The sequence below is a fragment of the Rhinatrema bivittatum genome, chromosome 3, assembly GCF_901001135.1.
Source record: "Rhinatrema bivittatum chromosome 3, aRhiBiv1.1, whole genome shotgun sequence".
Taxonomy (NCBI): domain Eukaryota; kingdom Metazoa; phylum Chordata; class Amphibia; order Gymnophiona; family Rhinatrematidae; genus Rhinatrema; species Rhinatrema bivittatum.
The window spans coordinates 584,668,805-584,687,458 of NC_042617.1; the positions used below are offsets into that span (position 1 = coordinate 584,668,805).

Below are 18,654 nucleotides of genomic sequence, written 5' to 3' on the forward strand. Positions count from 1 at the left end.
GAAGACAGTTTACTAGCACAAAACGTTTTCCACAGTGCTCGGCTATTAAAATGTATATTCTCGGCAAGATGGCGGCTCCATTCTAGTTGCTGCTGGGCAGTTTGGACCTACTCTCCCCTTTGGTGCTTTGTTTTGGTGGTTCTTAACTTTTCTTGGATCTGGTGCACCTTAGATTTGTACAGGTTTTTACTTAAGCCGAAACATAAGTACCGCCAATGAATTCACATTGTGCTGACTGACTCCTTTGTGCATGCTGGGGGGATTTTATTTATTTATTTAAGGCTTTTATATACCGGAGTTCATGCACTTGTGCATACCACTTCGGTTTACACAGAACAAGGAACAGAAAATTACATCAAACAGATTGAACAATTAAACAAATATACAATTACATCCAACAATTGGGTATAAATAACATGGCTAACTTAGTAGGAACTTAGAGTTTGAGGTAAAGGAGAGAAATAGTACCAAGTGGTAACAGAACAATGTTAATGGCTAAATAATAAATATAAATAGTAAATACAAATTCTTATAATAAATACAGGTGTTTACAGATTACAGTCTTCATGAAAAGTTTACATCTACAGAATAAGGTTAAGTAAATAAGAACTGGCAGTTATTTCTATAGGAGTGAAGACTTCAAAAACTGAGGTTACATCTGGATTAAGAGGTATTGGAGTAGCATGCTCAAATATTTAATGATTTGGAATTGTGAGACCAAGGATAAAATTAGGAGTTGTTTGATATGATTATAAAAGCGAGAATGATTCAAGTTCTGGGATGTGGTTCTGAGCTAGACCTTTAAGTGTAGGCTTTTGTAAAGAGCCAGGTCTTGAGTTTCTTTTTGAATGTTCGAGTACACGTTTCGAGGCGAATGTCCGTGGGGAGGGCATTCCAATGAAGGGGGCTGGCAGTCGAGAATGCACGTTTCTTGAGTGAGGACTTGGCTGAAGGTACGTGTAAGGTGCCTAAGTATCTGTTTCTGATTGGTCTTGAAGACTCGTGTAGGCGAAGTGGAAGGCTTAGATCTAGCGACGTTTGTGAATGGATGTTCTTGTGTGTTATAGTTAGCACTTTGAAGATGATTCTGGATCTGATGGGGAGCCAGTGTAAGTGTTTTAGTATGGGTGTTATGTGTTCACTTCTGCTGGTGTTAGTAAGAATCCTTGCGGCGGAGTTCTGCAACATTTGTAGAGGTTTTGTGGTTATGGTTGGAAGGTCTATGAGCAGAGAGTTGCAGTAATCGATCTTGGAAAATAGTATTGTTTGGAGGACTGTTCTGAAGTCCTGAAAATGCAGGAGAGGTTTCAGCTTTTTCAGAATATGTAGTTTATAATAGCATTCTTTCGTTGTGTTCTTGACAAATTCTTTGAGGTTCAGCCTTTTGTCTAAGGTGACCCCCAGGTCTCTTACTTGAGTGGAATTGATCATTTTTATTTATTTATTTATTTATTTAAGGATTTATATACCGGAGGTTCCTGTATAATATACATATCACCCCGGTTTACAATGAACAGTAACTATCGCTTCAAGTTAGCGGTTTACAATGAACATAGTTAATCCAAGAAACAGAATAAAATATATATATATAACAATGCTAACAATTAAGTGAGGTTAGGTTGTTGGTAGGCTGAAGGTTCTCATCTGGAGTGATAAGCAAAAGTTCTGTTTTTGACGTATTAAGTACTAGGTTAAGGCTAGATAGAAGTGAGTTTATGGACTGTAGACAATTGTTCCAGAAGTTGATGGTGCTGGAGATGGAGTCAGTGATTGGCAGCAGAATCTGAACATCGTCTGCGTATATGAAGTGTGTGACCTTAAGACTTGAGAGTAGATGACATAGGGGGAGAAGATAGATGTTAAAGAGGGTGGGGGAGAGAGAGAGGATCCTTGGGGAACTCCGAAAGAGGATATGACCGGGAGGGAATCCTTGTTGCTGATTCTGACCTTGAAAGTCCTATTGTGTAGGAAGGATCTGAACCATTCCAGGGCTGATCCTGAGATGCCTATGTCTGAGAGCCGGTCGATCAGGATAGAGTGTTTTACGGTATCAAACGCAGCTGATAGGTCGAGGAGAATCAGGAGGTATGGGGTCTTTTTCTCCAGACCTACGAGGACTCTGTCAGTTAGAGAGGTTAGGAGGGATTCCGTACTAAGGGATTTGCGGAATCCGAATTGGGCTGTTGTGAGTATTTTATGCTCTTCTAGGTATTCAGATAACTGTTTGTTGACTATCCTCTCCATAAGGAAGGTTAGCTATGGGGCGAAAATTAGCTGGGTCTGTAGGGTCCAAGTTGGGTTTTTTGAGGAGTTTGGGTTTTTTGAGGAGAGGTTTGAGGGTGGCTAGTTTCAGGATGTCTGGTACTAGTCATTGGGTTAGCGAGCTATTAATTATCTCTGCTAAGGGCTTCGCTATGATGTTCGGGATGGTGAGTAGGAGTTTAGAAGGGATGGAATCTGTCGGGTGAGTGGAGGGTTTCATCTTTTTGAGAGTCATTTCGATTTCAAGTGAGGAGATAGGTTCGAATGAATCAAGGTTTATGTTCTGGTTGCATGAAGGAGTGATGATAGAAGGAGGTACTGTGTTACTGGTTGCCAGAGGGGCCATTAGCTTGAGAATTTTGTTTTCAAAAAATTGAGCAAGCTCTGTGCATCTTGATTGTGCTTGATCATCTGGGATAGTTGGTGAGGTGGGTTTTGTGAGCTCTGAGACATATGTGAACAGTGCTTTGGGATCAAAGGAAAAATTGTGAATTTTGTGTGCATAAAAATCTCTCTTTGTGCGAAGGATGTTGTTTCTGTAGTTGTGCATGAGGGTTTTGTACTCATTCAGTGTAGTGTTGGAAGGATTCCTCCGCCATGCGTGTTCTTTTTTTCTCAATTCTAATTTGATGGTTTTTAGTTCCTGCGTGAACCATGGTTTTTTGGTTTTGCAGGCTGGGTTGATCTCTTTGGTTTTTTGAGGGCAAAGTTTTTCTGCCACCTTGTTCGTAATGTTGTGCCATGACGAGGTGGCTGTTTCTGCATCTGAAAGGTCAAGATTGGTGAGTTCCGAAGATAGGAGAGAGGTGAGGTCCTCTCTAGAGCATGAGTTCCTGTAGTGAATTGTGGTTTTGGTGTTTGGAGATATGGGGTTGTCCTTGATACAGAGATTAGTTGTTATCATCAGGTGATCTGACCATGGGATAGGGGAGCATTGTGGTGGGGAAGATTGTGAAAGGCCTGAGTTGATGAATATAAGGTCCAGAGTGTGCCCTGCTTTGTGCGTGGGACCTTTAACAATTTGAGAGAAGCCCATAGCCTTAAAAGAAGATAGTAGCATATCGCAATTGGCGGATAAAGGGATCACGTCTGTGTGAATGTTAAAGTCTCCTAGGATGACAGCTGGGGTGTCATTTTTTAGGTGTTTGGCGATGAGTTCAATGAGTGGTGATGGATCTGAATCCAGGAGACCGGGAGGGGCATATATTAAACAAATTTGGAGCTGTTTAGAGCTGAAGAGGGCAAATTCCAGTCGAGAGGAGTGAATAGTGGTCTGTAGGGTTAGTCTGAGCTCCTTCTTTGCAGCTAAGCAAAGTCCTCCCCCTCTTTTTTTGGGTCTGGGTATGGAGTAGATGTCGTAGATGTGAATGGGTAGTTGGTTAATTAGAGGTAGGTCTGTGGGTTTCAACCATGTTTCTGTTATAGCACATATATCCGGTTGTGTGTCCTGGAAATAGTCATTGATTATGTGAGTTTTTTTTGAGATTGATTGAGCGTTAAAGAGTGTTAGAGAGAATAAGGATAGTCCGAGGAATTGGGTGAGAGGGGTTGTCATTATTGGTATCAGACGTTTGTGTTGGAAGACTGAATGGTTGGCTGGTTTTATCCGGTTGTTGTAGAGGTTTTTGATGATTGGGATAGGGAAAATGAGCATGGCTGAGGTCCCAGAAAATTGAGGCTGTACAAGCGGGTGTGTGCACAGTGGTTGAGATGAGGGCACTTGGAATGCTGTTTGGACGCAATGCTGGGGTTGAGTGCTGGAGTTGAGTGCTGGATTTGAATGTTGGATTAGGGTGTTGGAATTGAATGCTGGAATTTAATGCAGGAGTTGAATGCAGTTGAGTGCAGGAGTTGAATGCTGGAGCTGAGTGCAGGAGTTGAATGCTGGAGCTGAGTGCAGGAGTTGAATGCAGTTGACTGCTGAAGCTGAGTGCTGGAGCTGAGTGCTGGAGTTGACTGCTGGAGCTGAATGCTGGAGCTGAATGCTGGAGCTGAGTGCTGGAGCTGAGTGCTGGAGCTGAGTGACTGCAGGAGCTGAGTGCTGGAGCTGAGTGACTGCAGGAGTTGACTGCTGGAGCTGAGTGCTGGAGCTGACTGACTGCAGGAGTTGACTGCTGAAGCTGAGTGCTGGAGCTGAATGCTGGAGCTGAGTGCTGGAGCTGACTGACTGCAGGAGTTGACTGCTGAAGCTGAGTGCTGGAGCTGAGTGCTGGAGTTGACTGCTGGAGCTGAGTGCTGGAGCTGAGTGCTGGAGTTAGATGCGTGCTGGAGATTGCAGTGAAGAGTGTAAAATTAGGGTAAGGTGATTGCTTGGGCTTTGTAAGAGATGTACTTGGCATTCTAATGACACGGCTGTGGGGTGTCCGATTGTGTCTGGGGGCGGCGTCCTGACCTAGAAGGATTTTGAAAGAGCTCTGGAGGTACTGGTGTGAATTTTCACTTGGCTCTGGGACGCTCCAAGGGGCGCTCTAAGGGGCAGGCCCCTTAGATCGCGCTCCTTCGGACGCGCGACGCCCGGCGCGAGACGCCGGCGTGTCTATTTAAGTCTGAGGGCACTTCCTGTCTACGGGGATTCAGGGCTGCTTGCGATGGGCCCTGCTAGAGTTGTAATGCCAGCTGGAGCTTCATTGTTTTCAGGGAGGTCATCTGCCTATGCTTTCTCTCCCCCATAAAAGCACTCCGGGAAGGCTAGTCTGGAGTGGATGATGCCCGCTGAAGGGACGATGAACCCAGAGGAACTGGTGAAGTCTGGAACCATGGTGATGTTGACGGGAGGGGGATTCCTCTCTGGCTGTTTCATTGTCCTTGTCCAAGAGCCTGATATGGCCATTGTAGTGACCTGCAATGCCGGAGAGCAGCTTCAAGGAGCTAATTTTCCTATTAACTTTTTGTTTTGTTTTTTACTTTCAGATCTGATTGTGCCGTGGAAGTCTTCTGCTGAGATCACCTTGCAATCTGCAGGATTTTTTTTTTGTCCTGGCAGTTCCTTTCTAGTCCTTTATACTTACAGCTTAATCGAAACTAGGGATGGGATGTGGTACTATTAGCCTTCAATCATAACTACATGTGGAGTTTTCTCCCCTAGCAATAGTCTCATGCACTAGGTATCCTGCATATTATGAGCCCTAAATCCAGCCACTAGGGGTTGCTGTGGCAGGATAACAGACTCCCTCCTCTCCAGGGGCTGTGAACACTAGCTCTGCAGCATCTCCAGAACAGGAAGCGGAAGACCTGAACCAGGAATCAAACTTGGACTCCTCTGCATAGCAGTGCACAGCACTGCCACTGCGCCACCAGGCCAGCCTGCAGAAAGCTCTTGGGGAATAAAGTTAGATATTATCAGAAGCTACCTGCTTGACTCAGTTGAGAAGGAAAGCAGAGTTGCTTACCTGTAACAGGTGCTCTCCTAGGGCAGCAGGTTGTTAGTCCTCACACACGGATGGAGCCTGGCACGGAAAACTTATGTCAAAGTTTCTAGAACTTTGACCAGGAATACACTAAGTATGCCCAGCATGCCCTATACCAGGCACCCATGCAAGGTCCCTCTTCAGTCTCATAACACAGAATTATGGGCGTGGTTTGGGAGGACTAACATCTTGCTGTCCTAGGAGAACACATGTTACAGGTAAGTACCTCTGCTTTCTCCTAGGACAAGCAGGATGTTGGTCCTCACAGATGGATGCATCCCCAACACAAAAGGGGACCAACAGGTGCCAATGGGCTAAAAAATCTCAGTGCTGTTGGTAACAGAGGGGGAGATAGCCTGAATCCAAACAATGGGCCCTAGGCAGGGAGAGTTGAGTTCTATATTTCAAAGAAATTCTGGAGGACAGACTGGCCGAACTTACTGACATACTGGCCATCCCTATCCAGACAGTAATGAGATGCAAATGTGTGGAGAGAGTGCCATGTCGCAGCCTTGCAGATCTCCTCCACGGGAACCGCTTGCAAGTGGGTCACTGATATCACCAAGGCTTTGACAGCATGAGCCTCAACATGACTCCCAAGATGCAATCCTGCCTGGGCATAACAGAAGGAGATGCAATCTGTTAGCTAACTGGATTGTGTCTGTCTGTCAATGGCAACTCCCAACCAATTCCTGTCAAAAGAAATGAAAAGTTGGGTGAACTGTCTATGGGCTTCTGTCCGCTCCAGATAGAAGGCTAAGGCTCTCTTGCAATTCAAACTGTGTAGTGCTCGTTCGACTTGGTGGGAAATAATGTTGGCAGGGCGATTGACTGGTGGAAATCTGTCACCGCCTTAGGCAGGAACTTAGGGCACATACGCAGGACTACCCTGTCATGATAAAACAGTGTAAGGTGGATAAGTCACTAAGGCCTGGACCTCGCTGAAGTGACCGCCACCAAAAATATGACCTTCCAGGTCAGGTACTTCAGGTCACAGGTGCTCAGCAGCTCAAAAAGGAGCTTTCATGAGCCGAGCTAGCACCACATTGTGGTCCCAAGGCACAGCAGGAGGCCTCAGGGGAGGTTTCAACTGAAGCAGACCCCGCATGAAGCGTTCATCTATAGGCTGTACAGAGGTGGGCGTACCATCCACACCTTCGTGGTATGCTCCAATTGCACTTAGATGAACTAATGGTTTTTAGGCCAGCCTCTGTTAGGTGCGGCAGGAGAAAGGGCCTTTTGCACACACAACATGGAAACACTTCTCCACTTCAGTCTGTAGGACTTTCTAGTGGAAGGCTTTCAAGAAGCTACGAGAACATCTTCGGAAAGATCAAGCAGCTTCAGAATCAGCCTCTCAACACCCAGGCTGTGAGCGACAGGGCCTGGAGGTTGGGACGTCGTAGCTTGCCCTGATCCTGTGTGATGAGATCCAGGGAAATCCCCAGACTGATTGGGGCCCTGATGCACCAGCGACAAAAAGGTGTCTTGCTGCTGCTGAGGCAGCCACTTGGCCGCCTCTTGCACCTGCTTTCCAGAGGTTACAAGAGTACTGGCTCATATAGAGCTGGTGGGAAGCAATGCGGGCAATAAGCATTGCTCCCTGAAAAACCTTCCTCCCAAGAGCATCCAGTGTTTTGAGATTCTTCCCCGGGGTGCCAAGGCATGGATCTGAGAGCATCTGGCCTTCTTGAGAGCGGATTCGACCACTACCGATTGATGTGCCAGCTGACGCTTTTCAAATCCGGTAGCCTGTTGGACGAGGTAAATCCCGTCCACCTTCCTATTTGCCAGAGGAACAGAGGGCATGCTTCCACATCCTCAGCAACTCTTTAAAGATCTTCTGCACCAGGGCCACCATTATCTCTTTTAGGAGCCTCCACAAACTGGAGGATTTCCAGCATCTTGGGAGGAGACTGTTCTGAGGGGAGACCCTCCGGGTTCTCTGAGGAGGATTCCACAATGTCCTCCCTCCCAGGGGTCATATGGACCTCATTCTCACTGAAATCCACACGGGATGGAGTCCTGCGTGCTCGGCCTTTGTCCAGAGGCTTGGGCACCGGTGGCTACAATGCTGGCCCTGGTAAAGCTGGATTTGGGGGGGGGGGGGGGGGGCTGCAGGCTGCAATGGCAGTGGTCTCGGTGGAATTTCCTCTTGGAAGAAACCGGCCACAACCACTGCATCGGGTGGGGGGGGGAGCATCTGTGCCCAGCCAGGCGCTGGCGCAAGTGGGTCGGTACACCCTGATGAGCACATCGAGATGCTCCAGCAGTGGTTCCAATAGGGAGAGCGTGGGCACGAGTGCCATCGGTGCCGCTGGCTCAATGCCCCGCAGCGCCCGATCGACTGCCAGCTGGACTCAGCGCGCCAACTCCTCCTCAAAAACTGCCTGGAAGACAGGACTGGAAGACTGCCTGAAAAATGGACTGGAAGACAGGAGGCGTGGCCAGGTCTTCCTTGGAGCACTGAGGAGGATCGGCAACTCCCATTGTGGACTCCCAGCATCGATGTAGGATAAGCACTCCTCGCCACACAGTCACTTCGGGGGCATCACGGCAAGCACTGGTGCCAACCTCAGCTCTGCACCATGCATTGAAAGCAACCGGTGTGGATGCTTCCTCGGCTTCCCTCAGTGCTCGGCCCAGTCTTTCCCTAGTGCTGAGGTCGAAGGTGACGAACACGATGCCCTCGAACTGGAAGAGACAGACAGGGCCTATCTGCCGGGCGGCATCGACGGAGCGAATAGCACCGCCAATGTTAATGGCTCAGTGTCCATCGGTGCGGCTCCATGGTCCTTCAGCGATGCCTATGCCAAAGTCAATAGCTTGAGCATTCTCACACAGAAGAGCTTCTCCATCTCCTCGAGACAAGTGAGACGTCCCTTCGGGGTCATCTGGTCACACAAGCGGCACCCTCGGACATTGTGCGATGCCCCCAGGCAGAGGATATACATATTGTGTGAGTCCATAATGGACATAATAGTCGGGCACTGTGGACACCGACGAAAACCCAAGGCCAAGAGTTCAACATGAACTTAAATGGAGAAAACAATGGAGGTGGCAGGTGACTGAAGCCGGCGGTCACAGATGCACCGCTGCCATGGAGGACGGAATTGAAAGAAAACTTAATGAACCGCTGAAAAACCTGACTAAGGTACAGAGGAACAGAGGGACCTACACACGGGGAAAAAAATGAAAATGATCGGTGAAAGTTTTCTAATACTTTTTTTTAAAAGCAAAAAACCCAAAAAAACCCATGCGCTCACTAACCATGAGGCGAAAGCACTGTGGAAAAAAAAGACTGAAGAGGGACCCTTCGTGGACACGTGTATAAAGCCGTGGTCCCCAACCCTGTCCTGGGGGCTCACCAGCCAGTCGGGTTTTTAGGATATCCACAATGAATATGCATGAGAGAAAATTTGCATGCACTGCCTCCATAACTTGCAAATTTTCTCTCATGCATATTCATTGTGGATATCTTGAAAACCTGACTGGCTGGTGGGCCCCCAGGACAGGGTTGGGGACCACTGGTATAAGGTATGCTCAGTGTACCCAGTCAAAGTTCTAGAAACGTTGACATAAGTTTTCCGATGTCGTCACCCATGCGTGAGGACACCACCATCCTGCTTGTCCTAGGAGAAAACATTTTTCAGTAGGCAGTCCGAGGTTATCAATTGTGGTGGTGAGCTTTCTTGACAATATCCAGCCCAATGTAAGAACAAATGTAAAGGGCTGGAATAGATTTTTTGGGATCTTGAGCAGCTCTCCAAGTTTATATCTGGATCTTTTACTTCACAGTCCTGAGGGTCTTCCCTCTGATGTCAGCTGTAATGAGGGTGACTGTTTACTGAAGTTGTCCAGCATTGTCTTGCAAAGGGAGCAATCTTTTTCATTGTCAAAATATTCTATCTGAACTTTTTCCTTCCTCCAGCCTTCCATTATTGTGGATTTCTACTTGGAACTAACAGGTGCTTAGCTACTTATGCATATGGGGTTTTTTTGTTGTTTTTATTTACAGGGCATTTGAAGTGATACTGTTATGCCAATTTACCTATTTTTTTTATTGTACAATTACTTTAAAAAAAAAGTATGTTCTTGCTGTGTTTTTTTAGTATTTATAAATTTGTGCCCTTTATACAAATATGATACCATGGACACTATGCCAATATTATGTGAGGAAAATACAAAAGTTGCACAAAGAAACAAACTCTCCTTCACAGAACATTAACAGAGATCAAACTGTTCCAATCATACCTTGTGCCCCAAAATTTGTAAGGTTCAAATATATATATATATATATATATATATATAAGAGAGACATAAAATGGGTCTATTTAAATGATTGTTATACATATATATGTATGCTAATGTGTCACTTGGCTAATCGAACTTGCTACATCAGATATTCTTAGGTAATTAAAACTGCTCATCTTGATGTGCAGCTCTGCATGAGATAAAACACTTCCATGCATAACATACAATGAAGCACAAGCGACACAACCCCACAGCACTGAAAGGATAATGTAACTGGACCCTACTATAGTGCAGCTTTGATGGAAAAATTTAACTGTGACGATACAAGGGCAGCTGGGTACTGACATAGCATCCAGGGACACGAAGCACCGATATGCAACAAGTCTGCAAGTTTTATAATTTTACAAGAGGACAGCAGCGATCTTCTACCAAGTTCTCAAAAAGGGGTACTTGCCAGGTCCTTGTAGCCTGGATTGGCCACTGTTGGAAACAGGATGCTGGGCTTGATGGACCCCAGTATGGCAGTTTCTTATGTTCTTATCAGCCCTTCTGTACTCACTAAGAGAAAAACACTGTTTTCATGAAACAAGAGGGTTCTGAGAACACCCAGCTGCTTACCCCTGGGTAAATGTTTATAATAAGCTCTCCACTTTACAAGTAATGGCGTTACTGGCACATCACATAAAACTGAGTTGGCATCAGTACGCAGTTACATCTAGGCACAATTCTACCTGCACGGGAGTTTCCAGTGTGTAGATATGCTCCCCATGGATGTTGTAGAACTTAATGAGTGCACTCTTCAGCATGGAGATGCCACCAAGTTCCACTAGCGGGCTGAGCCTCTCCATTCCTGCCACAGCCAGGAGATTTCCCTGAGTGCACCACTGGACAACAACATCTGGAATCACAGAAGCAAAAGGCATCAGGGGTGTTCCTCCCTGACCCACCTGAAAAGCACAGGACATCAGTTAGCATTTGATTTTTAGACAATGGAATGAAGGGTAATAGATGACATTTTTTCTGACTCGTAAGACTTGCATTGCACTCCCAGATTAGATACCTGGTCCTCAAGCAATGTTCACAATCCTCAGGATGGATTTCCCAGCCATCATGCAAGACCAACACCTCTAGAGGGATTTAGGATGCGTGCTATTTGGGATCATAAGGGGACAGTTCTCTACTGAAGAATGTCGCTACAATGGCCGGCTTACAGGAAGAGGAAACGGAGGGCGAGTCAAGGAAAACACCCTGGCAGTTATAACCGAAGGCCCAAAGCATCTTCACTTCAGAGCCCCCTCCAGCAATAAAGGTCGGAATGGTTTCAACTGGACTGCAAGCTGGCGTGTCAAGGAAGAAGAGCGAGGCTTAAAAAAAAAAAAAAAGGCTCAGGCTCATTTTCCTAAGAACCATTAGCACAGCACTGGCAAAACTGCATTACTTTTGTGGTCTTTTAAAGAATTAACCTTATAGTCCCATGTTACAGTCCCATAACATGAGCACGTGGAAAGCAGACACTGCCATCTCTGTCACAGCATCAGCAGGTCAGAAACCAGAACCCGGATTCCTTGCACTGCCAAGTAGGGTTACATCTCTGTCTTGTGAAGGAGACAGCCCCATTTCATTTAAAACACCTTTTTTCATGTTTGCCACTAAGCTTGCTTTACTCTGCTTATAAACCAGTGCCCTGCAGCATCCATGCACCATCACAAGAGTTTTAACTGTACGGTGGGGTTTCTATGTGACTAGAAGACTCCCGGGCTTGCTTACTCTACTTATAAACCAGTGCCCTGCAGCATCCATGCACCATCACAAGAGTATTAACTGTACGGTGGGGTTTCTATGCGACTAGAAGACTCCCGGGCTTGCTTACTCTGCTTATAAACCAGTGCCCTGCAGCATCCATGCACCATCACAAGAGTATTAACTGTACGGTGGGGTTTCTATGCGACTAGAAGACTCCCGGGCTTGCTTACTCTGCTTATAAACCAGTGCCCTGCAGCATCCATGCACCATCACAAGAGTATTAACTGTACGGTGGGGATTCTATGCAACTAGAAGACTCCCGGGCTTGCTTACTCTGCTTATAAACCAGTGCCCTGCACAATCCATGCACCATCACAAGAGTATTAACTGTACGGTGGGGTTTCTATGCGACTAGAAGACTCCCGGGCTTGCTTACTCTGCTTATAAACCAGTGCCCTGCAGCATCCATGCACCATCACAAGAGTATTAACTGTACGGTGGGGTTTCTATGCGACTAGAAGACTCCCGGGCTTGCTTACTCTGCTTATAAACCAGTGCCCTGCACAATCCATGCACCATCACAAGAGTATTAACTGTACGGTGGGGTTTCTATGCGACTAGAAGACTCCCGGGCTTGCTTACTCTGCTTATAAACCAGTGCCCTGCACAATCCATGCACCATCACAAGAGTATTAACTGTACGGTGGGGATTCTATGCGACTAGAAGACTCCCGGGCTTGCTTACTCTGCTTATAAACCAGTGCCCTGCAGCATCCATGCACCATCACAAGAGTATTAACTGTACGGTGGGGTTTCTATGCGACTAGAAGACTCCCGGGCTTGCTTACTCTGCTTATAAACCAGTGCCCTGCACAATCCATGCACCATCACAAGAGTATTAACTGTACGGTGGGGTTTCTATGCGACTAGAAGACTCCCGGGCTTGCTTACTCTGCTTATAAACCAGTGCCCTGCACAATCCATGCACCATCACAAGAGTATTAACTGTACGGTGGGGTTTCTATGCGACTAGAAGACTCCCGGGCTTGCTTACTCTGCTTATAAACCAGTGCCCTGCACAATCCATGCACCATCACAAGAGTATTAACTGTACGGTGGGGATTCTATGCGACTAGAAGACTCCCGGGCTTGCTTACTCTGCTTATAAACCAGTGCCCTGCACAATCCATGCACCATCACAAGAGTATTAACTGTACGGTGGGGATTCTATGCGACTAGAAGACTCCCGGGCTTGCTTACTCTGCTTATAAACCAGTGCCCTGCAGCATCCATGCACCATCACAAGAGTATTAACTGTACGGTGGGGTTTCTATGCGACTAGAAGACTCCCGGGCTTGCTTACTCTGCTTATAAACCAGTGCCCTGCAGTATCCATGCACCATCACAAGAGTATTAACTGTACGGTGGGGTTTCTATGCGACTAGAAGACTCCCGGGCTTGCTTACTCTGCTTATAAACCAGTGCCCTGTACAATCCATGCACCATCACAAGAGTATTAACTGTACGGTGGGGTTTCTATGCGACTAGAAGACTCCCGGGCTTGCTTACTCTGCTTATAAACCAGTGCCCTGTACAATCCATGCACCATCACAAGAGTATTAACTGTACGGTGGGGTTTCTATGCGACTAGAAGACTCCCGGGCTTGCTTACTCTGCTTATAAACCAGTGCCCTGCACAATCCATGCACCATCACAAGAGTATTAACTGTACGGTGGGGTTTCTATGCGACTAGAAGACTCCCGGGCTTGCTTACTCTGCTTATAAACCAGTGCCCTGCACAATCCATGCACCATCACAAGAGTATTAACTGTACGGTGGGGTTTCTATGCGACTAGAAGACTCCCGGGCTTGCTTACTCTGCTTATAAACCAGTGCCCTGCACAATCCATGCCCATCACAAGAGTATTAACTGTACGGTGGGGATTCTATGCGACTAGAAGACTCCCGGGCTTGCTTACTCTGCTTATAAACCAGTGCCCTGCAGCATCCATGCACCATCACAAGAGTATTAACTGTACGGTGGGGTTTCTATGCGACTAGAAGACTCCCGGGCTTGCTTACTCTGCTTATAAAACCAGTGCCCTGCAGCATCCATGCACCATCACAAGAGTATTAACTGTACGGTGGGGTTTCTATGCGACTAGAAGACTCCCGGGCTTGCTTACTCTGCTTATAAACCAGTGCCCTGCACAATCCATGCACCATCACAAGAGTATTAACTGTACGGTGGGGTTTCTATGCGACTAGAAGACTCCCGGGCTTGCTTACTCTGCTTATAAACCAGTGCCCTGTACAATCCATGCACCATCACAAGAGTATTAACTGTACGGTGGGGTTTCTATGCGACTAGAAGACTCCCGGGCTTGCTTACTCTGCTTATAAACCAGTGCCCTGCACAATCCATGCACCATCACAAGAGTATTAACTGTACGGTGGGGTTTCTATGCGACTAGAAGACTCCCGGGCTTGCTTACTCTGCTTATAAACCAGTGCCCTGCAGCATCCATGCACCATCACAAGAGTATTAACTGTACGGTGGGGTTTCTATGCGACTAGAAGACTCCCGGGCTTGCTTACTCTGCTTATAAACCAGTGCCCTGCAGCATCCATGCACCATCACAAGAGTATTAACTGTACGGTGGGGATTCTATGCGACTAGAAGACTCCCGGGCTTGCTTACTCTGCTTATAAACCAGTGCCCTGCAGCATCCATGCACCATCACAAGAGTATTAACTGTACGGTGGGGTTTCTATGCGACTAGAAGACTCCCAGGCTTGCTTACTCTGCTTATAAACCAGTGCCCTGCAGCATCCATGCACCATCACAAGAGTATTAACTGTACGGTGGGGATTCTATGCGACCAGAAGACTCCCGGGCTTGCTTACTCTGCTTATAAACCAGTGCCCTGCAGCATCCATGCACCATCACAAGAGTATTAACTGTACGGTGGGGATTCTATGCGACTAGAAGACTCCCGGGCTTGCTTACTCTGCTTATAAACCAGTGCCCTGTACAATCCATGCACCATCACAAGAGTATTAACTGTACGGTGGGGTTTCTATGCGACTAGAAGACTCCCGGGCTTGCTTACTCTGCTTATAAACCAGTGCCCTGCAGCATCCATGCACCATCACAAGAGTATTAACTGTACGGTGGGGTTTCTATGCGACTAGAAGACTCCCGGGCTTGCTTACTCTGCTTATAAACCAGTGCCCTGCAGCATCCACGCACCATCACAAGAGTATTAACTGTACGGTGGGGTTTCTATGCGACTAGAAGACTCCCGGGCTTGCTTACTCTGCTTATAAACCAGTGCCCTGCACAATCCATGCACCATCACAAGAGTATTAACTGTACGGTGGGGATTCTATGCGACTAGAAGACTCCCGGGCTTGCTTACTCTGCTTATAAACCAGTGCCCTGCAGCATCCATGCACCATCACAAGAGTATTAACTGTACGGTGGGGTTTCTATGCGACTAGAAGACTCCCGGGCTTGCTTACTCTGCTTATAAACCAGTGCCCTGCAGCATCCATGCACCATCACAAGAGTATTAACTGTACGGTGGGGATTCTTTGCGACTAGAAGACTCCCGGGCTTGCTTACTCTGCTTATAAACCAGTGCCCTGCAGCATCCATGCACCATCACAAGAGTATTAACTGTACGGTGGGGATTCTATGCGACCAGAAGACTCCCGGGCTTGCTTACTCTGCTTATAAACCAGTGCCCTGCAGCATCCATGCACCATCACAAGAGTATTAACTGTACGGTGGGGATTCTTTGCGACTAGAAGACTCCCGGGCTTGCTTACTCTGCTTATAAACCAGTGCCCTGCAGCATCCATGCACCATCACAAGAGTATTAACTGTACGGTGGGGATTCTATGCGACTAGAAGACTCCCGGGCTGGTCCCACACTGCCATGCAGAAGATCCATCTTCAGTTTCTGACTCCTCCTCAGGCCGACAGGGGGGCTTGGAGTGTCCGTTCTCTCACCTTTCCCTTCGCTCAAGGTTCATGAAGGAAGAATCCCAGGTAATACCTTCTGACTGGACAGAGGGCGCATATGTACTGTACTTTGGCGTGCATCACAGCCTGTGGCCCCTAAGCTGAAGAATGATTACTGTTATGGTTGCCTACAGGGGGGAAAGCCCTGGGATAATAATAGTTAAAAGGAAAGCATCCACTTACTTTGAAGTGCTTCTGCTAGTTACACACACAGACCCTGACAGACACAGAGTGCAATATCAATGAACGGAAGAAAAAGAAGGCAAGGAAAATACTTCAGACTGAAAAAGGTTGATTCAATTCTATTTAAGCATTACGCATATTAACCAAAATGAAATGCATGCAATGACGAATTAAAGCATTAAGAGGCTTATGATAATCCCCAGCTAAATATGCTCTGAGACAAATAAAGCAGTAATTTGTACAAAAAGGGAAAAAAAAAAATAATAATCGCCAGCTTGAGCTGCTCTAACTGCAGGAACTGTCTTGTGAAAAGGGTGGTGATTAAGCTACAATTATGGCTGCAGGGATAGCGTTAGCCATGGCGTTGATCACTGACAGCCAGCCTCTGATCAAATAAAAACTTCCTGGTCTTCCCCATTCTAAAATAAAAACTGAAAGAGGGATTAAAAATAGAAGGAAGTTTGTATTAAGGTAAAATGCATGCACTGTATGATTTGGTACAGGAGAGGATGGTGGATGCCTGGAATACCCTCCCAGAGGAAGTGGTGGAGACAAAACCAATAATGGAATTTAAAAAAGGGGTAAACACAGATAGTCACTAGCAACAAGAGAATAGTAGTGAAGCACTGGGGTAACCTGCAGAGAGCAGCAGTTTACAGCCCCAATCAGCAGTAATATGACTGCATTGCACACTCCTGGGGGAATTCTGCGCACAAAAATGTAAAATTCTGCAGAATTCTGTACACTTTATATTAATTCGTCAAAGTAATTTATAATGTAATGCAGAAAAGTTATTACTCAAAGATGCAAAGTTTTAAATATTGTGAGCAGAATTCCCCTAAAAGTACACTGAAGGGTTTCCCTTCTGCCTCTCTCTTTACTCCCTTGGTCAGACCACTTTCACTCTTCCCTCACAGGCCCCAACTCCACAATCTATCCCATTCCGCTCCACACTCAACATCTTCCACTCTATTTCCACTCCCAGTTTGATTTCTCTCATACAGGCTCTCACAGGATCTCTCTTTTGCACACACACACCAGGCTCTCTGTCTTGCACACACATACTCCTACTTGCAGGCCCCTTCTCCCTCTCGCATATACACACACATACCCTCACACAGTCTCCCCTTGCACACACACCCTCCTTCTCTTGTACACACAATCACCAACCCTCAACACAAGCTACCTCTCTCTTGTACACAACACTCTCCCTCTGTCCCTCTCACATACACACACGTCCTCATACAGGCTCTCTCTGTCCCTAAGAACATGCCATACTGGGTCAGACCAAGGGTCCATCAAGCCCCGCATCCTGTTTCCAACAGTGGCCAATCCAGGCCATAAGAACCTGGCAAGTACCCAAAAACTAAGTCTATTCCATGTTACTGTTGCTAGTAATAGCAGTGGCTATTTTCTAAGTCAACTTAATTAATAGCAGGTAATGGACTTCTCTCCTCCAAGAACTTATCCAATCCTTTTTTAAACACAGCTATACTAACTGCACTAACCACATCCTCTGGCAACAAATTCCAGAGTTTAATTGTGCGTTGAGTGAAAAAGAACTTTCTCCGATTAGTTTTAAATGTGCCACATGCTAACTTCATGGAGTGCCCCCTAGTCCTTCTATTATCTGAAAGAGTAAATAACCGATTCACATCTACCCGTTCTAGACCTCTCATGATTTTAAACACCTCTATCATATCCCCCCTCAGCCGTCTCTTCTCCAAGCTGAAAAATCCTAGCCTCTTTAGTCTTTCCTCATAGGGAAGCTGTTCCATTCCCCTTATTTTGGTCGCCCTTCTCTGTACCTTCTCCATCGCAATTATATCTTTTTTGAGATGCGGCGACCAGAATTGTACACAGTATTGTATACGCACGCAGACACACATCCTCACACAATAGGCTGCCTATTTCTCTTATGCACACACACACACACACACTCCTCTCGCACATACACCCCTGCACACACAAACACACCCTCCTTCACACACGCATAGAGATACACCCAATCCTTCTCTCACACATACAGGCTCCTAATCTCTCACTCACATACTCACTCTCTCTGGCACACACACACTCACTATGCCATACTTCTCTTTCACACAGGCTTTCTTGCTTCTATTTTGTTCTGCTGCGAGCTGGATGGGCTCCGCTCACGGCCCGCAGGCCTCTTTCCAAATTCTGTGCAAAAAATACAAATTATGAGCAAAAAATACAAATTCTGCACTCCACAGTAGTGCAGAATTCCCCCAGAGTAACTGTACTTCTTAGATGGCTTGGGGTAACCTGCACAGTGTGGCAATTATAACCCTAAATGATACATGGGGAAGAAGGAATAGGGGTCTGGTTCCATATGTGTTTGCCATCTCTAGAGGCAATTATATTAAAGATTGATTAGTACATTCAGTATTGCCTCCTATGAGGTGTACAAAAATGTTTTATTTCTGGGCTACGAGGACCCAGTAAACAACAATTGTATTCACTCCTTACTATAGAACGCTCAAGTGCGTGACAAATAAAATATAGTTACAAGAAATAACAAAACACTTCCTTTTGGGGAAGGGGGAGTCTCTTCCGAAGGGATGGGCTCCACCTTAACCAGGATGGAACCAGACTGCTGGCGCTAACCCTTAAAAAGGAGATAGAGCAGCTTTTAAACTAGAACAAAGGGGAAAGCCGACAGTCGCTCAGCAGCGCATGGTTCGGAGAGATGTATCTTTAAAGGATACTAATGATGCACTAGAATTAGGGCATCCCGACAGTGAGGTTCCAAT

At 46.4% G+C, this 18,654-nt stretch overlaps 1 protein-coding gene across 1 annotated transcript in view; it reads right to left on the reverse strand.

Annotated features, from left to right (window-relative positions):
• Nucleotides 1-18,654, reverse strand: part of LOC115088412 (tubby-related protein 4-like) — a 281,728-nt gene that overhangs the window by 104,771 nt on the left and 158,303 nt on the right. Inside the window, exon 6 of the mRNA XM_029596655.1 lies at nt 10,655-10,821. Within this exon, the coding sequence (XP_029452515.1) occupies nt 10,655-10,821 (167 nt within the window). The remainder of the gene's footprint in view (nt 1-10,654; nt 10,822-18,654) is intronic.